Genomic DNA, 23683 nt, shown 5'->3' with positions numbered 1-23683 from the left:
AGAAGGAGACTCACCAGCTTCATGCCCTGTTCCTATCTCCAGCCCTTTTTACTGTCCCGGCCTGAAAATGTAACTCAGGCATTCCTTTGGGAAAAGGTTAACTTGGATCCCTGCAGTCCCAGCAGTCCACACAGTTCCTCTTCTGTAAGAATCATAAATGTACTGGACAAGATGGTCCATAAGCAAGTCTGCTAGCATTCTTTTTGATTGCATCTCAAATCTGGAATACTGACTGTTCAGCTGATGACAGCATTCCTTGTTTAAGGTAACTGCCAACAAAAAAAGAAGATTGCCCCTCTTGGGAGATGGTGGTAAGAAAGCAGGCTGCTTTATTTTCTGATGTTTTCCTTTAGCACTTGTGATTTGGAAGATTTGTGTTTCTAATACACCAGGAATTGAAACCAGTCACCAGAAACAGAGCTTGAAATGCCATCTCTTAGTGGGACACTTAACAGTTGTTCAGTGTTCCCATTGTAAGGAGTGGTTTCAAAGAGCAAAGCCTGAGGGTTCAACCAAGCTCCTTTACCTCTTTTTACACATGCTCCAAGCATCTAAATCACTCAACAAGGACGCCATTTTTCAAGTATCTTATTTTCAAAAGCCCTGGCAATGGGAATTGGCAATGGGAATTGCCATCTATGGAGTATAATTGATACGGACACTCTTCTGAGACTGTTTTTGTTGTTATGTTTCAAGATAAAGGCAATTGAGTATTTATAGGAAAAATAAATACATATGCCTTTTGCAATGTGTTGTAACTGAAAATTAAATATTTTTCTACTCAAATTTTGGCATATTTCCTGGAATCACTGAGCTTTCAATAACATTTTTAGTTAATATTCTGCAGCCTACTGTTGTATTCACCACAGCTGACATGAACTCAGAGAGTTTGTCTTTATTTAACCTTAGAGAGGAATCCCAGGCTTGCTCTGTAGTTGGCAGAGCTATTGGGAAGGATCTTCTGTGGACTGCAGTAGAGAGAGTGAGGACAGGGTCCCACTCTGAACCATGCTTGCTACAGCTTTACTTCATTGGTGATATAAAAATCCTGCAAAATAAGTGAAGTTAGCCTTTATCAAACTCTGATTAATATTTGCTTTCATTATCCATCCCTTTCCTTCTTTGTCTAATATTTTGATGAATCCTGTTGCTTAGATCCTGCATCCCACTGCTCCTTGTGATGTTTGAAGTTGAGGGCACTGATCAGGACATTAATTTTTTACCAGTAGAATATATATGTGTAGAGGGGATGAAAAAACATAAAAAGTCCCAATGAGAGTAAACATTCTGCATCACCTTTGCTCTCCAGAGACTTAAAATTGCAATGGTGTGGTAGTGGGAGGAAGATGTTTCAGCCAGAAGTCAAAGCTTTTAAAGACGCTGATTCTGATTCTCTGCTCCATTACACATTTTTCACACTGACGTAGTTCCACGGAGCTGCTTTGTCTCTTTCTTTTCAGCTAGTAACAAATAAGAATGTACTGGCCTGTGGCATTAGGACTGTGAAACAGACAGTAGCAAACCATTCAGTTTGATTGGTGATCTTATAGTTACTTGTTTACAATAATTTCATTGATGAGGTTGACTACTACCCAGCTAACAGTTACTTAGTACAGTTTTAAGACAGTAATTACCCCTAAAAGTTAATATTTGCTATGTCAGCAGTTATTAGAAGTATTGGTGGTAACCTTACTGTTAGCAATATTTATGCCAGGAAATAAATGCTTGTCTTTATTGGTCAGTATACATTGACACTGAAATTACATGAAATATTATGTATTGATTTCTATGGATTGAAGTCTAGAACTACCTTAATGTTTGTTTTGCCTCACATTAAGGGATGAGGTTAAGGTCAACTTGATGAAGTAGATATTCCAGTGCTAGATTTATTATTTGAGCGTGTGAAAATTCTAGAAAATGTGTAGCTTACCAAATTGAGCCTGGTTTCAGTTGCAGATTTACTAATAGTGAAAGGAAATTTCCATTGTTTGAAAAATCTGGATGACTCCTTTCATCCTAAATTCTCTGAAAATTAAGAAATGGGATGCTGGTCCAACATAGGAATTATAATCAGCCTGAATCACCGTGCAGATCCGTAGAGGTTGATTTGCAGCCAGTATCTGCAAAAGAAGCTGCAGGGTTCAGTTTGCAAACACTATTGTGAACCAAACCCTGCGGGGTTCAGTTTGCAAACACTATTGTGAACCAGACCCTGTGGGGTTCAGTTTGCAAACACTGTTGTGAACCAGACCCTGCAGGGTTTGCTGAGCTCCAGTTACTGCTCCTAGTAAGGCTTATTATCCTGTCACAGAAGATGTAAGAAAATCCATCTCTCCCCTTTAAACATGATAAACCTTTGTCACCTACAATGCAATTAATGTTAAAAATAGAAGAGTGCTGATGATAAGATTGTGACTTGCAGGCAATGAGCCATTGTCCAAGTACAGGAGACTTATCTGGCGGGCCAGTCAGCCTACACGGTTTGCTGTCAGTTTGCTGATTGCCATTTCTCTCCGGGTTTGATGAAATATTCATGTCTTTGCTCTGCTCTCTGCAAGCACTATTGATTTCTTGTATAAACGCGGCTATATTTAGTCTAGACAAATGGAATGTGGATTGCTGCTGAATAAATGGGATGAAAGGCTGGGGGTTTGCCTGTCCGCTTCTCTTGGTCGGTGGCAATTATTTATAATCAAGAGTAGTTTTTCTGACTTAAAGGTGATTTTTTATAATTTAGTTATTAGTCTCAGAACAAAAGTAAGCACTTAGACACAATCATTCTGTTGGGATAGCGGGTTAAGAGGCCAAATTATGCTCTAAGGTTTACAATCACAGTTATTAGGATTTAAAAAAAAAAAGGTGTATGTTTTCAGAATTTTGAGAATAAAAAAGTGTGATCAGAAAAGATTTTTTGCATAGAAAAGATTTGGTGCCTTTTCCCTTATTTTTTGTAAAATCTCTTACTAATGGATTTGATTGTACAGTTAGAATTCAGTCCTCTCCGTTTGCTGCAGTTTCAACTTCAATTTTGCTGCCTCTGCTTACTAGAATATTTCTGTTTCATTTTGGTTTTCTCCTTGAAAACAAATACAGCTGCTGCAGAGCAAAAGGAGAAAATAAGCTTAAAATCTTGTTTCCAAGTAATTAGCGATAGCATGTTTGTTTTCAGTTAATCATCTTTTTTTCCAGTGAAGATAGTGGAGGAATGGGAACTGGAGTGAATGTGTTTGTGTTTCACTGCCCTCTTGTGGATGGAATCAGAACTGCTGGGCTTTAGCAGAGACCTTCAGCTGCTATTTATTTTCCTTTTGTAGTTATGTTGTTAGTTTTTTGTTCTTTTGAAACAGATAAAGCTACACTCACTCTCTTCACTTGATGTGAAAACCAGAGTTTTACAAGTATTGTAGGGAAAATGATCAAATCTCTCTCTTCTGCTGCTTTTTAGTCCCTTCGATTTAAATTAGGAGATAGAAAATAGAGGATCCTCCATTAAGTACTTTAATGCTGGATTAACAATGTATAACAGTGCTACAACAAATTTAAATAATTAATTTTCTGTGTGCTATGTCTAATCCACTCCAATCATGGTGGTCACATTTCCAAAAACTTCTCAAAAAACTGTATTAAAACGTCTCAATTTGTGTCTGAAATTATTTTCCCATGTTATATGTTATTCCTCTGTGTTTGCCAGGTATATTTATACGCAGTAGCCATGGAGCACTGAGTAGCTGTTCATGTGTAACGCTATCCTCTGAAAATCCACACACTAGCTTTGCAAAATCTGTTGCAGTGCAGTGGGAGCTGCTAGGCCTTCATCTTATGCTGAGGGAGTGCCCTGAGTGTTTATTGTGTAGCATCAATAGTGCCTAGGAGATTCTCACTAAATATTGCTCCATTGGGCTACAACATGATTTTAGAACTGGGTTGTGTGTTAACCTGTTTAGCAGAATAGCAGTCTGGGAGTATTTTTGCAGAGAACAGAAAGAAAGTGCTAAATAATTTGTAGTATCTCCGGTCGCTGGTAGGAATGCTGAAGTTTGAGTACAGCGTAGACTGTATTAAATGTTTTGTACTGTATATTAAATGTCTGTACGTTGAAACAGTCTTTGAGTGAAATTGGTCTTCTTCCCAGTAGGAATGCTCTCTATTCTCCTTCTCCTGTTCTATTTAACATATATACATTTCGTTGTTTGCTTCCCACAGTGGATGTGAAGTCGGAGGTTCCCGTGGCGCTGGAGCCTATCTCACCATTGGACTTGCGAACCGATCTCAGGATGATGGTTCCCATGGTGGACCCAATTATGCGCGAAAAGCAGCTACAGCAGGAACTGCTCCTGATCCAGCAGCAGCAGCAAATTCAGAAACAACTGCTCATTGCAGAGTTTCAGAAGCAGCATGAAAACCTGACCCGCCAGCATCAGGCCCAGCTCCAGGAACACATAAAGGTAGCAACATTTTTAATTTATCCCTTACTTTATCTGCAAAATGAATATGCTTAAGCAGACACGGAAAGGGAACATGCCTGAAAGGTTTGCTGTGACTGACAGATGGTGTTTGAGTGCTCTTTGCTCTGTATCAGGGTGATAGAAGCCTTTTAAAGCAAAACTGCTGGCACCTACCAGCTACTTGCTCACAACAGACCAAGGCAATACTATGAGAATCATCAAGTTCATGAAGTCACCACATTCACAAAAAATCAAACTACCTATTTTACAACCTGGATTTTCATCTGAACTTCAATATCACTGGTTTTTTGGTCTATAGAGGTTTTAGTATATTAAAAGACTGCTTTTTTTGGGCTACTGCTTAAGTTTGTGGCCACAAATCAAATTGATAGGCAAGTGCATAATGTTTGCATTTGCAAAATGGAGGCAGGTCATAGTGATAGTGTTGTGTTTTCATTCTTCTCTGAGCTGCCTCACATAATACAAAAAGAAAATTATTTGTGGGATTGCTTGCACTATAGTAGGACTGCTATAATGGATTTTGACTGAGAATTTATGATCTTGCCTTTCATTTCATTTTTTTCCTTATCTACTTGCCATTGTGCTGCTGTGCTAAGCTTCCACTCGATGGAGCTGACAAATGCAGCAGAGCACAGCAGCCAGAGTTGGGTGATGCACAGGCAAAGAACAATGTGAAGTTTCCAGGCATCTTTGCCAAAAGAGAAAGAAGTGAAACCAGATCAGCAGGCTGCTACCTGACATTATAGTTCAATTTGGTGACAGCCAGTAATGCACTATGCCGCTTAAAAGTCAGTTAGGAGATGAAAAGAAGTGTAAGCATAAAAGCAAGCACTGATCCTCACTTACTCAAGGGGGTTGTTTTGACCAGGACTGACCTAGAAAACTGCACTGTCTCATGTCTTTTTGCTCTGTGCAAGTTACAACAGGAACTCCTAGCCATTAAACAACAGCAAGAACTCCTTGAAAAAGAGCAGAAACTGGAGCAGCAAAGACAAGAGCAGGAACTGGAGAGGCATCGCAGGGAGCAACAGCTTCCTTCCCTCCGAGGAAAAGAAAGAGGACGAGAAAGTAAGAGCCAATGTACCATGAATCCTAATAAGAAATTAATCTATTCCCCTTTGCATTCTCCCAGCCAAAATGAACTATGAACAGGAACCTGAAGGAAGCCTGTTCCTGTGTGAAATACGCAGAAGTCAAGACTATGCTTTGAGAAGGGCAGGGCCACCCACTGCACCCACAGAAACACGTTTCTGGTTTGTGTGCAGACTTGGAAGACTGCAGGAAAGCACAGTTTGACAGACTTGTATATATGCAACTCAAGAGTCAAGCTCTTTTTATAAAAAATGAGGAAATTTGAAAGCATAAAGCTTCACACAAGAACTTTCTGAAGAGGTTATTTCTCAGTACAGGAAGCACTACAAAACAGCAAAAAATTAAATTAGTTGCTGAGCATTGTTTCAAGACGGAAAATAAAATTAAATATTTAAGAATATCTTAGGATGAGATTTCTGAATATTTTGCTAGTACTTTTTCAAACTGTCTTGTGTTTGTCCTTGATGCCATTTCATGAGGCACAACCAAGAGTTATTTCTAGCTTATATATAGCTATAAGGAAAATAACTATAAAGGATTGTTGGGGTTTGGCCCTCACTAGAGGGAGACAGATACAAATAATTCTCTTTAGTGTGGTCAGTTTGAAAATCAGGTTGAAGTACAGGGTGAAGATATTCAAAATGAAGCTGCCACAAACAGGTACTGTTACTCCCCCTGCTAAATGAGCACAAGAATTAACTGACAAAGACTGAAGCAGAAAAAAGCTTTTTTTTCTTGAGTAGAAAAATCTGTCAGTTCAACAGCTGTAGGTGTACCATGTTGTAGGCTTTAGCAATTAAGGTGTCTAGGGTGCTTCTAGTACTTTGAAGAACAATGAGCCCGTAAAAAAATTTCCATCTTACTGGCCCAGAAGTGTGAGCGTGTAGAAACTGCAGAACAGAAGGTTCCCCTAAGAAGTATTTAAAAAATCAGCCTCCACATGAACAGTTGGGCTTTATTAGTGCTCCTGCCAGAGGAAGAGCAGAGATGTGACCTCAATGGTTCCCTTCTCAATTTGAACTTGCTGGGTGGCTGTTCAGTATGTAGCAGCCAGCCAAGCAGCTTGCGACCCCTCCAGGCCCATCCCCAGCCTCAGAGTTTGTTGGTGGTGGTAATCTATTTAATGAGCAGAGGAGGGAAAGAAGATGTGGGCAGGGGAATTGGGATATGAAGCAGAGAGGTAGTAGAGGTATTTTATGGGCAATGGGTCGCATGGGACATGCTCAGCAGCTCAGATGTGGTGTGTCAGGGTTGGGTAACCAAATACTTACAGTATCAAGTATGCCTTAGTGCTGCAGCTTTGAAAGAAATGGAGTTTCATCCCTTTTTTTGTCACTGATTACGGAAAACCAAAAGATTTTTTATTTTCATACTTTTTTTTCTTTAATGAACACTATTTTGGCTGTGAGTAAAGAAACATGTCCCATGCTGCAAGCTGCAGTTGGCAGTTTAACCTTACAATGACATGCTCTACTTTTTGCTCTGCATTGAGAGAGGTCAAAATGCATTTTCTTCTGTCTTCCAGACATCACAGGTAGAGGCTCTTAAGGGGCTCCAACTAAAAGCCTCACTGCTGGCTCTTTCTGCAGTGTTTTGCTTATAACTAAGACAATGTTCAGAGGACAGTTTTGCTGTGTTACTACTATTACTTTATTGGAAGAAAAAACATTCATTACTAAAAACTCAAACCGACCTTTTGTTACTGTCTTTTTACTTCTATCATTGGTTTTGTATTTGGATTGTTGGAAACTATCAGGAAATAATTTAAATTCTTTAGGTACATCTGGCCCTGGATAAATGGCCTCATCTACTGTTGAAATATTCCTTATGACTTCACTGGATTTTTGGGTCATGGCCAGCTTCAGGCTTCTACAGACAAGCATTTAATCCAAATGTTTCTCATTTTGACTTTTTTCCACCAATAGCTTTTTATAGTTTACCAAACTTCCAGCAATAAGGCACAGACTCTGTTTGGGGATTTCTTTTCTTTAAAAAGGTAATTTTTTTTAATTAAAGATAAGTTACATTTAACTCTGTGTTTCTTAGGGGCAGTGGCCAGTACAGAAGTGAAGCAGAAGCTTCAAGAGTTCCTGTTGAGTAAATCGGCAACAAAAGACTCTCCAGCAAACGGGAAGAATCATTCCATGAGCCGCCACCCCAAGCTCTGGTACACGTATGTTCAGTATTAAGCTGCTTCCTTGTCTCGTCGAGGTGTCAGCTAAAACTTGGCAGAATGCTTTTCCAGCAGGGGTGTTGGGAGTCTGCCTCCAGAGCAAGGCAGAAGCTCAGCCCAAAAATTAGTGAAAAGCCATAAGTGTTGTATTTCTGGTTGAACTGAGGAGTATTCAGTGTTCAGTGATGAGATGAGAGCTATACAGAGCAAGACTCAGAAATTTGTATAACTGTTTTTATTTCGGCTGCTTCATCTTTTGTTGTTATCACAAATTTTACAACTATACCTGTCATTTTTGCAAGAATCTTAAATTTTTTCAGTTAGAACAACTTCGTGTTTGTCTTACTTGGATTTTGAATCAATCACAAAACATTTCTTCTTGAAGAGATGCTGCTCTGCTTCCAGTGAAGTTGCTTGAATGGTGTAAGTAATTCGCAAGGATTTTGAGAAAGACAGAGGTCATTTAACTTTTCTTACTCATGGATTTTAGTATCCGAACTGCATATTCTTATGTTAACCTGGCCTTGACAAGAATCTGCTTAGACCATGGAAGCAAGTGATTTTGTTGAGTCCTGAAAAGGGTTTATTGACATGTTAAGAGTTTACAGTTTTGCAGTTTTTATTCCCCACATAAATGAATCCAACAAAATGAACTCTTGGCCACATTTCTGAAAGATTTCAATGTCATGCCCAAATTGACCTTCAACCAGACAAACAGAAATGCATATGGTACACTAGATTTCCATGTTCTACTCATTCTTTTTCAAAAGGGTTACTGAAGGCTGGTGCTTGGAGTTTGCATTCTGAGCGAACCAGAGCATTTTGGTAACATGATTTAAGGTACATTTACATTGTGTTTGGTGGAGATATGGTACTTAAATTTTTTCTTCCAAATAATGCATAAAAGTCTCTTAAATATGTAAGATTTCTGAGCTAATAATCTGAGCTTCAGATGAATGAGAGTGAGGAGCTCTGCAGAGGATGCCTTCTGCTACACAGAAGAAAGTAGTACTTCCTCTCATGACAGAGATGTATTATTGAGTAACCACACTGCCTTGGAAAGACAAGCAGAGTCTGTAAAAGGCCAAGTAAAATTATGTTTAGATAAACACAAAGTTTTAAAGTTTCGCTCCTTTCCCTCTCTCCCTCTCTAGATAAAAATATCAACAAACCTCCCCCCTCCCCAAAAAACCCAACCCGTTTCTGAGCCAAATGATGCAATTTCTATTGCAATTGTTCAGAAAGCTCTGCCCACAAGATTTCTTTCATCCAGCAGTTGTCAGAAAATGCTCTTCAGCTTGGAGCTTCTCTGCTGACATGAGTGCTGTGTGCTGCAGAGTGGTGTCCTCACAAGATTTACAAATTGAACTTAAATTCAAGGTTTCATTTACCTTGTGCACTAAATAATTTGGGGGAGGGGGATATCCAACAGATAATAATTCAATATTTCTGGTTAATTTTATACAAGCCCTCCTGCCCTGAAAATTCCCCACATTTTATAGAGAAGGCTTGATCAATATACATCTATTTGTACATGATAAACAAGGCTTAAATGGCTTTTGCTGTGTGTCAGCTGATTCATATTAAAATGCAACCACCTGAAATCCTCAATTCCCCAAACTGGTGACAGATCATGTCTGTAGATCAACATGAATCTTGTCCTATGTGACTTCTATAATGAGTGCAAAAAGTGCGTTCTTGGGAATCCCGAGGAGCTCCATCTCTTACTGTAAGAGTGAAATTGGTTACATGAGCCTGTGGTTTGTGCACACTTAGACGAACAAGAACATAAACACAGCTGAGATGTGTACAACATGTGTAGATAGTTACTGCTGGTCACCTCAGTGACTGCTAATTTGTGACCTCTGTGTCTGCTGCAGGGCTGCCCACCATACCTCACTGGATCAAAGCTCTCCACCCCTGAGCGGGGCCTCGCCACCGTACAAATACACTTTACCAGGAGCACAGGATGCCAAGGATGATTTTCCACTTCGTAAAACGGGTGAGTTAGTGTCATTTATTCGAGCCCTTGCCCAGCAGTTCTCCCACCCTTTGTTTTAACCAGGCTGTCCATCAGCAAGGCATGTATCATATTCCACAAATCCTGTTCAAGATGATACTATGGGTAAGTTCAAAGATCCAGACTGCATATTTACAAGGTCAGCCTGGCCACATGGTACCTAGAGTTGGTGTTTCCCAGTGCTAACAGCTAGTGCAAACTTCAGTTCTGATAAATTTTGTTTCTAAACAGATCATCATTTCATTGATCTTTATTTTCTTTGCCTCAGTGTAACTTCTGGCTTAAATAACTTTATCTGTTCTGCTTGGTAGATACAGCATCTATCTTCACATGGTATTCTGCCTTTAGACAATGATTTTCATGGCATTTTGAGGGGAAATCATGGAAAGAGGAGGAATTGGGTTAATATTATATTTTGTGTTATTGGTTGTCAAATTTTGTATGCGTATCACAGAATCACAGAATATTCTGAGTTGGAAGGGGCCTGGAAGGATCGTGGAGTCCAGCTCTTAAGTGAATGGCCCATATAGGGATCGAACCTGTGAGCCTGGCATTATCAGCACTGTGCTCTGTGCATATACACGCATTTGCATGTCTTCTGACACATAGAAAATGAGTCAGATGACAAATTTTGAAGGTTTTTGAATATTTTAGAATATTTTAGAAGATCTAACAATTGAATATTTTGTCTTGCCAGCAGGTGAACTGTAGACTTAGCTTTTTCTGCACCATAAAGAAAGCTAGAATGGCAGTGGAGTCCATGTGGCTGTTGCCTCAGGACTTTGGTGCAGTGACTGGTATCCAGGAATGCAGGGAGACACTCGGGGGGGGGGGGGGGGGGAAGGAAAAGAAAACATTAGATCGCTTATTGCATGAGTCTGCTGTTGAGTGATATAGTTACGTTCAGAGAGAAAGTCTGACCCCCTACTGTGCTAACAGCCTTTGAATGTGATTTAGCCACTGGGAGATTTAAAACTAACTGCAAAACTGACTTGAAAAGAAGTGGCATTTGGAACCAGCATACATTCAGAGAGAAAATCCAGCCTGTATCTAATACTTTGGGGCAGACTTTCTAAGCTCATATTATATCCCCAAATATTTTCAAAGGAATGGAAGCATGAAAAGCAAAATGCTAATTTCTTGTAGCTGAATTACTCTTTATACAATATGGTGGCAATATAACAAGATTCTATAAAATCTTGTTCAGGCTGTTCATCATGATAAACCCTTATGTGGTTCTCTACTTAATACCACTGTATAATATCTATTTTCTGTGCCAATAGATGATACATTTTCATTTTTTAAACAAAAGGATGTATTCTACATCTTCTAAATGCTGTGAATCCATCTACATATATTTGAAATGCAAGCTTTAATTTTTCTCCCATGTTTATATATCTTAAACGTTGTGATTGATATTTATGACGTGTCAGACTGTTGATCTGTAAAACAAAACATTTTCAAACTTTGTAACAGTAAAGTTCTCGTGCAGCTGCTAATACTTTTATATCTCTGTGGGGGTTTCAAAATATTCCTTAATTCAATTCCCATTGTCTGCATAAGAGGACTATAATATAATTAAATCCAGATGTTTTCTATATGTTATTCCAAATATTTGGGCATGCAGTGCATCAGTTCCAAAATTGAACAAAGGACATGATGACTCTCTGAAAAGATATCTACAGAATAAATAGACAAATACTAATATAATCATTAGTATAACTGTTTCTATGACATTGACATAGCGATTCTGATAAGCAAATATAAATGAAGTGTACAGCATGCTGTATGTTAACAACAGAGGATATTTGATAGCTCTCCATATCCGTGAAAACAGCAAATGTTAATATCCTGTTTACACATCCAGTCTCTCTGTGTATTAGAGTTGTTTAATTCCAGCCTTCAGCAACATCCCCGCAAAGTTTTCAATGATTGTTCATCAGGTTGAGAGTAAAAGCAACAGGAACCAAATCGACACAAGTCAAATGACCCTAAACTGATCTGGGTGGCTATAGGGCCATCCTCCAGGCAGAGGGGACATTGCGGAGCCTGTGTCATCCTCACGGGACCTTACTAGACAAAGATGTCCCATGAACACTCATGTATATGGACAGGCTGTAAGGCTGCAGAAATCTGACCTTTGCCATGAGGGGTGAACCTCTTTTCCTTCCCTTCAGGCTATGAACGCTTATTGCCACTGGCTCCTGGTAAACCCTCTGTGGTGCTGAACCTGCGTGAAGTCAGCAATTCATATGAAAGCAGACCTCACATTCCTTTCAGCCTTAAGAAAGGAATACCTGTTGTGGCTTTTAATCACAGCTTTGTTTTGCTTTTTATGTTACTTTTTTTTTTATCTTTTTAGTATAAGATACAGAGGTATCTTTCTCTTCTCCAATTTTATAAAATGCTCTTGTAAGATAAGTCTGATTGAATCAAGTACTCTGAGATCAGATTTAATGTGCAACAAAGCTGAATGATTCTTTCTTGACATCCTAATGTGTTTTTCAGTGCTAAGGGAACACCAAGTGTCACACAGGCATTGTAAATCATGAGTTTTGCTTGCTTGCTTTATTGCTCAGTAATCCATTTAATCTTTGCTTAATTAGTCCTGAAGTGGTATCTCCTTATTAATCTTTTAAAAATTAATTCAGAGAGAATAGTAAAAAGGAAAATATTCTCTGTAGCTTTCACTCTTCTAGCATCTAGAATGATGGAATGCATAGATAACTAGGGAAAGACTTGAATCTTGCTCTGTCAGTGTTTACACTTAGATACCTGAGCTAACATCCTAGTGCAGTGACTGTGGTTACTCAACAAGTCTCAGCCATGTGGATTGTTCCTTTCTGTACAAGATGCAGCAGAAGCTGACAGCAGTGGGCTTCACAAAGCTTAGCTGCATGGAGGATTGGGACTGTCCTAGGGGCTAGAGGCCAGAATATGCAACTCTTTGCACAGCTGCATTCAGATGTTCTGTGTTGACAGACTTTGAAAAGAGCAGAGCAAGGGGACCTATTGCTTCACTGGATAGATAAATATACCATAAGGAGAAGCTACACATCTGTAGCTACAAGCAGAATTTAGTGTAAACAGTGTAAGATCAAATTTTAAAAATTCCCAAAACTTGCACCATGGATACCAGTTATAACATGTGTTTTCTGCAAAGCACCCAAAAGACTGAGCAGCACATGGCTCATTAACTTTCAATGAGACTAATGCGTCTAAATTACCCAGAGAGGTTTGAAAATACCTCCCTATTACTGAACACTTTTGAAATTCATACTGACTGTTTTAAGAGCTCTGATGGGAGCCATGTACTTTTGAAAACCTGATCATTTAATATGGGGAATTTTTGCTTGTTGAGCTCCTCTATTCTGTGATTATCTGTCCAGGAAAATATTATCCTCTTTATGAGGTTACTCTAACAAAAACACAGTAAGCAACATGGGGTGGTAGGGTAGAAGATCTTTTCAAAGATTTTTTTTTCTATTATATTTTACCTTGTCGAAATGCAGAAATTCTGGCAAATGGCTCTAACATTTGCATTTTCTTCAATCTTTAAAATTTCATTTTTTGTGTGCAACTGTTGATACAAACCAGCAAAAGTTCCAAAAAAGGTTCACTCTCTGGCCAAAGGTGCATACTTTTCAAAACTGTTGCTGTAGGTGAAATTTCTGCATTTTGTTTCATGTTTTGGCTTTCTTTGGAAGAAATTCCTGGGGACATCATCATATCAAGTATGAACTGTTTTTTCTTTCCTGAGTTTAAAACAATCATGGAAGAACGGTAATGTCAATCAGTATTTCTATTTATTTTGGTTTTGTGCCAGTTGAATCTTTCTTTGCAGATGGAATTGTAAGCTTACGAGTTGCATTGTGCTTAGGGAACTGAAGATCTCTCACAATATAACAATTTGAAAAGATGTTTGTAGCTCACTTTCCAAAAATTGAAAGCATACTCAATGGAAACATAGCATGGGGTTTTTTTTAATAGCAAATAATATGAGGTTCTTCCTTGGATAGGAGAAGTTGTGTAATTTCATACAGGAAAAAAGAGGAGATGAAGGATTGTTTAATATTGTGATGAAAGAGAGGAAGAAGGCTGTCCTGCACAGCCATGAAGATCACTCTGTAAAAACCATGTTAAGTTAACCTGGTTAGGCAGTAGAATAACAGTGTAGCTCTTGCGTAAATGAGAGTGAAAGATTCCTGAATGAGAACTCAGGAAACATAATTTTTTAAGAAAAGAAATTAATTAGAATATTTCCTTACAATTCTTTGTGCAGTTAGTGACTCAGTAGTTTACTGGAGCAGTTGAAACTCAGAAGAAAAACATTTTGTGTGTGAAGGTTTTTCTCCTTTCCCCTTTTGTGCCACCAAATTTTATTTCTGTTTGCATTTTCTAGGAAAACACTCTTTTGTGAAGGAACAGTATAGTGAAAAGCTGGATTTCTTTTGGTTTTCATTTAAAAAAGAGGGTTAGAGTATCTCAAACCCTCAATTACCACGTCTGCCAAAATGAAGAAGTCCAGCTCAGTGAAGTGCTATTTTTCTCTGAATTTATGAGTGAGCACAATAAATGGGAGAGGCACTTTGTTTATTGAAGCAGGGAAGTGAGGCAAACATATGATTCTCCTAATTTTATCCCATTTTCCAGGGATGCTAAGCATTCCTGCCTCTCCAGAGTCCTTGTTTTCCTGGGTTGGTGAACCATCTCAACAAATTTGGACTGGGTAATGTGCCCAGAAGAAATCAGTACTTATCACAGTGACAAGGAAAAAAGGTATCCTGATGATTACTCCTCTTCCCAATGGTCACCAAACGTTTTTAGCATTCCCAAATTCAGTTTAATAACTTCAGAGCATGTAATTAGTAGTAGGAGGTTTTGGAAAGAGAAGAAGCTTTCACTTGCAATTGCAGAGTGAATCAGAAGCAAAGCTTCTGCATTCATGTAATGAATGGGCCAAACAAGTGTCCAGGCCCTGGGAGCCAGCAGCTCCAAGGAAATGTGATGTCGTCGTAGCTACTGTGCAGGGCTGCTGTTGTCTCCAGCCCATCAGAGCCCTGCAGCCTCCTAAGATGGGGCTGAGGAGGAATGCCCTGTCATTCTGATTGAATTCAAGTTAGAGGAGAATTTTTTTGAGATAGCTTAAAATTAAATAGAAATGAATGCTAGGGTAGGCTTAATGACACTGTCAAAGAGAAAAGAACTTGTGTAGGTATGCTTTGGTATCATGAAAGCTGCCAGGGCCTGCACCAGGGTTCAACTGGAATCATCACCAGAATGATTCTCATGAAGACCATCATAGTCTTCCCATCAGTGGAAGGTTGTTTCTCTCATGTATTTTATTTAACACTTACTTTTAATTGCAAAAAGCAAGTTTTTTATGCGTGGGTAAAAAACTTACTCAGTTTCCAGATTCACTGTACTTCTGTTTTAGCAAAAATCCCACTACTTGTCCATATACCATGTTCTGTTTTGCCACTCTATGATCCTACTGACCCTTCTTCATAACTGGACTAATTATACAATCTTGATCAAAATACTATCTTCGTTCTTTTACTGCCCAGTGTATAACCAAAATTGAATTATGAAGTTCTTCTTCAGGTGATTACATAAAAGCTTTCTTACACTAACTGTGTATGTTTTCAAAAATGCTTTAAAAGTTAGCATTAAGAAGTAGCTTGCATAACTTTTTGATAACCAGGTAATCAGATACTAGACACCTTTTTGACTTTTGAACCTAAAGAAACAGCTTCAATAAGCAACAGGGCGCAGTCCTAAAATCTAAAGCATTTTAAGAGCATAGTGTCCACTGAAAATGAAGTGGAATGTTTTTAATGGGTATTTCAAAGCTTGTTCCCTCTGGATAAATAAGTTACAAAATACTGCATATAAAATTTGAGACTCTTTGAAGTTGTAGAAACTGTCCTGTTTGATTTCAGTAGGACTAGGATTTTTATTCCACTGTATCTAGAGCAGAGGCGATTGAAAACTTTTAGAAAAGTAAACCAGAACATCTAAAAGATGGCAAAAAGAAAGAAACAGAGAAGTGAAAAGTGGAAATCACACGGTATGGGATCATCCAAAATAGAAGATATCGGTTAGTAAAGACTGCACTTCTCCAAAATCCTGCAAAACATAGTTTCACTGAAAAATCTATTCAAACCCACAACTGTAATTAAGGGGTTTAGCTGCCAAATAACATGTTGTGGCTAAAGCCAAGTAAGTATTACAGAGCCATTCATGAGCGAAGGCATAAGCTTTGTACTTTGCTTTTGATTTTCTCATGGGAAAGTAATATAAATGAGAGTGATACCTCCCTGTTGGCTTTAACTGTTAGAAATGCAAAGCATGCTGAAATTGTACATAATTCTCTTCCAAAGGAAAGGAAATAGCATTTCAATGGTTTTCCTCAGTGTCTCGTTGAGTTATGGTGGTGCACAATTATTCCTGTTAAATTACTCTACCAGATGGAAGGTTACATTGTATATTTAGCTAATTAAGTTGTAGGGGACTGGAATTACACCCCAGAGCATAAAGAACCTATCTAAAAGTAAATTTATTTTAATTCAGTATAGTTGTTAAGGTGCAGCATGGATGTCCAATTAAAACTTCAAACGTGAGGTTTTTCTTCTCACTTTGCTTAACATGAAGAGATACCTCACAAAGTTGGCCTTGCCTACAGAAGTTCAAGAAAACAAACATCCCTTCGATGTCCAAACTACTTCAGAGCCAATTTTATCTTCATTTGTCTTCAGTGGAGCTGAAGTGCCTTCCTACTTTTGAGAGGAACTTGGCCTATGGTTCTCATCTTCTAGGAGAGCAAGATATACTGTGTTTTGGTTGCTTTTGTTTTCTTGGCATCCTGTTGCTTTTGGACAACTCTGGAATACAATTCAGCAGTCTAGACCTAACCAGCTCATATTTCCTGATAATGCTGTTGCCTTGTTAAACTGGGGGAGAAGCTGTTGGTGTTTCATCATTAATTTCCGAAGGTTGATGAAATACTGGATTGTACTTTTTGTCTGACATCAGTGAGTTATCACTCCTGGATATTTTCCTAGATTAAAATCTGTGGGATTTAAACACCCTATGAACTAATTCCTTCTTTTATGGGGCTTGGGGAACAACTATATTATTTTATTCTATAAAAAATGGATCATATATCTAGGATTCAAATGGTGACCCTGGCAAAAGCTTTGACTTTGGGGGCTAGGGGATTATCTCTGGCAGTTCTTCACTGAAGAGAGTATTTTTTCTTGGGATTCAGTGGATTTGAGAGGGGGATTTAGGCTGAAGAGGGGGATTTGCTATATTTGCAGAAAGTATGATATTATATTCCCATTACTTCTTCCCAGCTAGAACCAACTGGTATAGATGGTCAGAAGAAAGGGTAAGAACTACCAGTGGAGACCTAACCAGAAGGACTGCCAGTCATGCATATCTTAATTTATTTTTTGAATTATTACCATTCAAATGAGGGATACCCTCTATTCAAGTGCCTGTTTCATCTTCTTTCTCCTCTACACCTCCTGAGAACTCAGATGCAAGTTGGCTCCAGAAAGTGCTATAAAGGTGTAATAAAATTACAGAATTTGATGACGTGCAGAGAAGATGAAAATGAATTTTAAACTATTCTTATTCTTTAATTCTATGGTTTAAGACAGTAAAGTAGTATTTGCTTTTTAATCCCCTACTTATTATTGGAAAAGGAAATTATTTTACCCATAAGAAGATTAAGGTGGACCTGACACAGTCGTGATGTGTTACGGGTTCAGCAGACTTGAGATATAATGATGACTCATAAGGCCCAGTAAAACAATGGCCTCCTTGAAACTGCTGTATAACCCTGTGGTGCAAATCCAAGGAGATGCTTTTTCTTTGCTAAATATTAGAATTTATTTAAAATTCTATCAAGAGACCTGTTCTTTTGCCTTATAGGTTACATGAAGATCATATATCAACAGGAAATACATCATATTGTTCAGATATTCAAGATCTCCAATTCTGGCTAAATCCAAGCAGTACAATAGTTTCTACATCTAACTCAATAAATTATGCCTAGAAAGATAATACTTGTTTGCATAGGTAATGAAACAAATATTTTATGTTTCATACAGACTGCAGTGAATAACAAGGAAAAGTTAGATATTTAAAGTAGCTTCAGGGGCTATTTCATTTTTGAACCTGCTTTAGAAAATTAATGAAAATTTGCTAATCTTGTTAAATTGGTTTCCTTAGCCTGAAAAGAGCAAAAGGGCTGCAAGATCCCCTCTAATCTAATTAGCTCTTTTACCATGTGTTTCACTAAACCTGTTTTTTTATTTAGGGAATGGATATTTACCTTAGTCTGAAAAAATAAAGCATTCTACCTTTTACAGAAGTAAAATAAAGCAAAGGACTAAAGGGTTTCACATATGACCAGCACTCCCCACAAAGTGAATGGTTGTACAGGAAACAGTTTCAGTATATCCTGAAAACCCATTAGGTGATGCAAGCCAGAAAAACAAAGTGTCTCCATCCTGTGCTGCCGTATCTCGTTCTCCTGCCTTGTTGGGACCACCCAGCAGTCAGGTCCATGTAGTTCTTGGGAGAGCTTTACAGGGCATGTGTAAATAGCTTTCAGTCCCATGAATCTAATTTAAAACTCTTTTAGAAGTGGCATTTTAAATCGTCAGAACTGAGAAGTCATTGAACCCACAGAGCTACACTGCATGCTGGTGTCTTCCAGCCTATCATCCAGTGGGAAGAATGTCCATGTGTACATTGTCCAATATTGTCTTCTATTGGGATGTGGCCTTCTAAAGCAAATGTCAGTCAGTCGTGTATAAAGACAAAGAGGCACTGCTCATTGTGCCTATGCTTTATATAATCACGTGGAGGTGGCTGAAACACTCTGTGGCAGCCTACAGGAAGGCAGAGCAGCAATCAGAAACTTCATTCAGAGCAGAGAATAGTCACATGATTGTGAGGCACGTGCCGTAAAAGCTGTGAGACCACCAGGTCTCTCAGAAGGACAGACTCATTCACAACTCTTCACAGAGCTGCTGAGGAAGCTGGTGACAGCTTTTGTCCCTGACCTGTGTCTCTCTGCCTCTCCAGCTTTCTGCCAGGCTTTGATTGAATCCATAGTTTTGGTGAGGAAGCCCAGATTATCTTCACATTTATCCTTTCTGTTGTACTTAAGGGTGTCTTGTGCATTTCATTCTGCCTTCATCAACTGAAGGGGAAACTGGGAAGTTTCTCCTTAGCCCACTACTTTCAGACCATCTTCTAAGGAGCCTAAGATATGTCTGTTCTGGTTGATTTTGTTGCAGTATTAATGTGGAATTTGACCTTTTCCTTGGTCTCCAGGTCCAGGCATAGCACAGACAGGCAGGCTGCTTTATTACTTATGTATATTACCAGGGTGACTGGAAGCCCACAGCATGGACCAGGAACCTGTTGAGCTATGCGATGAACCTGACAAAATGAGGATCTCTTCACAGTGTGTTTTTTTTCCCGTTCTGACCCTTCCTGCTTCAGGAGAAATCACAACAGAAATCTCCAAGTCATCTCATTATCCACATGCAGTATCTTGAAAATTTTCGATTTCCAGAGTGCTAGAAAAAAACTTGACAAAGGATAAACCAGTGGTATGCTGGCAATACCCCCATTGTGCTAACCAGTGCCATCTTAATGTTTTTTCCTGCAGTTCTGAGGGTCTGTAACATACCTCATATTTTGTGCTGTAACTTTAAGCTATCTCAGGCGCGGACTGTCATGGTTGTGTGTTGTACAGCACAAAATCCTTGTCTGTACATGAGTCTCTAGTATATCAACCTGTGTGGTGTGAATAAACAGATATCTTGACTGTGTGTTCAATTATTGATACTTGTCAGATATGAGCCAGAAAAAAACCCAAACTCCTGCATGGAGTACAGCGCAGAATATATTCAAATCAGTATCACATATGACTCTTCACAGCTTAAAAAAGTATAGCTAAAGAAATGGAGAATACCTGTGAAGACTTACTTTAAGATCTTGAAGTCTTCGTTTTTTAATTTTTTCTGGTGACCTAATTATGTTCAGGAAGTTCAGGTTGCTGTTTTAAAAATAGTCTTAGTGATAGCAGTTGATGCCTGGGCAATGGTGAGCAATTTTTCTTTCCCAAGTAAGTTTTGCCAGTGTTGCTCATGCTGGTGTTGGAATCTTTTTAGCCAAATTTAGCATCATTTACCTCGACTGCCCCACAGCTTTTCTAAGCCAGCCTGCTTGTGAGGAAAAGGAAATGCTTTCACTTTAATGCCTTTCGAAATCTGGACAAAAGCTCACTTTCTGTTCTTCAGGTTTCCTATATATGGCTTTAGCCTCGAGATGAGGACCTGCTTGCTATGCACCCTCTCCCATCCCCCATTTCCTGCCTGGCTTCATTAAATGCTGATTTGAAGTTGGCACACGCTCTTCTGATACAAAAGTACTACTGTGTTCCAGGAACCATCAGAAAGTAATGCATTGTTGTCTTTTACATTCTCTTCATATATATGTCTTCTCCCCATGTGTAAAAAGGATTTTCATTCCTTCTTCTTAAATACCTCTGCATGTTTAATAAAAAGAAACAGTGAAGCAAAGCCCTGTCAAGAAAACTTCAGCTCATTTGGGAGCAATCTGGCCCCAGGCTATATTCTTTAATGCTAGTATCTGCAAATCGCTAATATTAAGCAAAATGGAGTATAGGACATAATGACTTCACCTAATAATTTTCCTATCTCTTGTGCTTGTATCTGAGTATCCTGCTTCTTAGGAGAGACTAGCTTTCTTTCACCTGATCAGTGATGGCTCATGTGATCAAATTAATTTGTACTTACATAGAAGCCTGTATATTTTCCATTTTAAGAGTACAGTTACATTATTCTTTCTTCCTCTATGAAGCCACTATAAAATATGAGAAAGATCATTGAGACGCTGTTTTTCTCCTTCTCCTGCAGCAGAAGTTCTTAGTTCTGTAGAGATAATTACAAGTCATGGCAAGATGTTAAGTAACCAGTACTTTGATTGCCCGTAGTATCTTTCTTATCTGTTTCCCACTTTGAATCATTTAAAGAGTAATACCAGTCCATAATTACCAGCACTAAAAAGAGAATAAGCCAGGTAATAGCAATAAAAATGAACAAGCCATACTACTGTAACATCTCATTATTCCAAATTATGCTACAGCTACATAAACAAAGTAATTTTTAACTAGTCTTTCCTGAAATCCTCCCACGTGAATCACTCGAATGGTTATCAGCTGATTTCTGTTGAGATGAATGACATGGGCTTTGATTGCCTTCAGAGAAAATAGCTGTGTCTTCTTGTTTTCTTTGCAACACTAGCCTTTGAAACAATATATGTTCACTTTCTCCAAGTGACAATTGATATGACTTGTTCCAAAATGCTAAATATAATAGAAGTGCAAAGATTTGTGGAGCAAAGAGGTTAGCCTAATAGAGACCAACTTAACCAATATCAGCTGTATACTGTTTCTTAGCAATATTTTAGATTCATAGCCCAACCAACCAGACTCCTGCCGTGAAAATTTGCCATCCTGTGTTCCTCATCCTCATGGCCACATTCCTGGCCATGTGCTCTTGTTTTTCTCTTGTCTGTGTCATTTGGGTTACTTGGTCAGATGATTCAGTCCACTGTAGCTGCAAACCAGCAAACTCCACCCCATTCAGCACCTCCACCACTTTAGAGAGGCCTCTTTTCCTCATGAAGGTGAGATACAGGATGTCTGCTATATGGGGTAGAATTCATTTGGTTTTGAGTTCTGGACCACAGTGAGATGTTCAGTGTATAGCAAGTTAGCCACATGCATTAATTTTCTTGCTATGTCAGTGTCTTGGTTTATGGTTGAATCACCATATAGACTCCCTGATGGTCTTTTCAATAATTTTGTGGTATTACTGTAGCAAAAAAAGTTAATTCTTAGGGGCTTGTATTTGCTTGAGAAAGCTGCTCTGCAGCAAGCTGGGGAGTAAATCTTTAGCCTCAAAAGTTATTTGGCATTGACTCCCCATGTGACACTTTCCCCATGGAGAATGACTTTGTGTGATGAACATAGTCAGCCATGGCAATGGATTAATTAAGCTGAGCAAAGGAGAAAATAATGTGCAATAGAAATACTTAAAGGGTGGCTAATGCAAAACAGTTATTTTGAACATTACCCCTCTGTAGAACCACTTCTAAGAGCCACTAGTTAAAGCATTGAGCCAAATACTCATTTGAAACATAAAACAGATTAATTATAATAATTCTGGACCATTTGCCACTAAGACTTTCCAAGTGTCTTGCAAATACTAGGGGAACAATTTAATTTAAAAAAAAGGTTGGAAAAATTTATTTTCACTTTTTGCTAACATTCACATTTCAGTTTCTAAAATAGGTTCTAAATGATCTTACTTATGTGCTTTGAGGCAGTCAGTGTCTACATATATATATACATTTATAATTGCAATCCACAGCTCCATATTTGAAGCTTAAAATACTTAATTTTGCCTTTTTAACTGTCAGAAGAGAGTTGACAATTACAGATATGTTATTACTGCCCTCATGTAGGAGTGCACTGAAGCACATAGGATTGCTGTTGTGATCCATACCTCTTTCAGTGAACAGTAATTCTGCCCCAGCTTTGGTGGAGCAGGATGGTTCGGTGACCTCTACAGTCACGCACCAAGCCAATGCCTCAGCCACTGCTGGGAATCAAGAAACCAGTGTCCAGTTCTTCATTTTTTTCATTGGACCAGATATCCTCAAAGTGCTTAGATTTGTATAATTTGTCCACTGAAACTAGAGTTCTTTTTGCTAGTCATTGTGTCCTAGTAAGTACCATGTTAGGAGCTGGCCGTGTCTCAGGGAGAACATTCAGAAAAACCAGTATTTGAAGCAAACATTCTTCAAACATTGGCTTTGATTTGTATCGTGAGGTTTATTTTATAATTTTAAAACTACTCTTCTCCATGCCTTTTAATATTAAATGCATCTTCTTGGATGGCTCATAAATTCATACATTGACTTTAAAGTCTGTTTTCTGTGCTTATATGATGGATTCTGATGCTGAATATGATGGGAATTTGGTAAAAATAGAAAGGAAATTACTGTGACTGAGTATGAAATATTCACACAGAAGTGGAGAATTGCAGAGGATTTGTGTCACATTCACCTGTCATGGATGCAGAAACAGAATATGTACAGACATATTCTCCTGATTCTTGAGGGTACAGAATAGTAGAAATGGAAATATATGTAAGTGCAAAAGGAGTGAACACCTTTTCTTTTAAATGTCATCACACCTGGTAATATATGTGGTGATAGCATGTAGTGTAACCGTAGCCCATTATTATATTTTATATTTTCAGTTTCACTGCAAATGGTATCTTAGATAGCAAACAAGTCATCTGTACTTTATTGTTTGAACCATTCATCTTAACAATGGTAGTAGGTGATAAAAAGGAAATTTCTAGTTAATATGTTTATTATTAAAGACTTCCATTGTTGTGCTAGCCTGTGTGTCTTGGTCTGAAATGTACTCAAGGCAGAGGGTCTCCAGAGGGCAGCGCTTGCCACGTGCAATGCAGTATGTGACAAAGGCCAGTGTGTGACAGCAGGTACTGCTGGTCACAGCAGCTCTGTAGTGGGGTGCAGCCCCTTTGCTCTCCAATGACCATTTCTAGCCTCCCCGTCCCTGAGGGAGGGAACAGGTGGGACAGGAGGAAAAAAGATGTGCAATGTCACATGATGGGCAGGGACTAGAATTAGAAGTGTAGGATTGAGTTCCTGTCCCAAAGTGACAAAAGGTGTAATTCTAAATTGAGTGAAGATATAATTTATTTTGTTTTTCTGCTAACTCTTGCTCCTTCTTTGAGGCTGGGTTTAAGTCTGTGCATAGGAGAGAGAACTGATCCCAGTTTC

General features: G+C 38.6%; 1 protein-coding gene across 17 annotated transcripts in view; it reads left to right on the top strand.

Moving 5' to 3' along the window:
- The window catches only part of HDAC9 (histone deacetylase 9), a 462820-nt gene that overhangs the window by 228261 nt on the left and 210876 nt on the right, over window positions 1-23683 (top strand). For 9 of the 17 annotated variants that reach the window (XM_032110318.1, XM_032110251.1, XM_032110312.1 and 6 more), the window contains 4 exons: window positions 4204-4445; window positions 5384-5534; window positions 7605-7731; window positions 9612-9733. In XM_032110318.1, the coding sequence (XP_031966209.1) occupies window positions 4204-4445; window positions 5384-5534; window positions 7605-7731; window positions 9612-9733 (642 nt within the window). The remainder of the gene's footprint in view (window positions 1-4203; window positions 4446-5383; window positions 5535-7604; window positions 7732-9611; window positions 9734-23683) is intronic. The other 8 variants (XM_032110286.1, XM_032110229.1, XM_032110340.1 and 5 more) reach the window with 3 other exon arrangements.

Source organism: Corvus moneduloides, chromosome 1, assembly GCF_009650955.1.
Source record: "Corvus moneduloides isolate bCorMon1 chromosome 1, bCorMon1.pri, whole genome shotgun sequence".
NCBI classification, from domain to species: domain Eukaryota; kingdom Metazoa; phylum Chordata; class Aves; order Passeriformes; family Corvidae; genus Corvus; species Corvus moneduloides.
The sequence above is the reverse complement of the archived record's forward strand: the minus strand, read 5'-3'. Positions and strand labels throughout refer to the sequence as shown.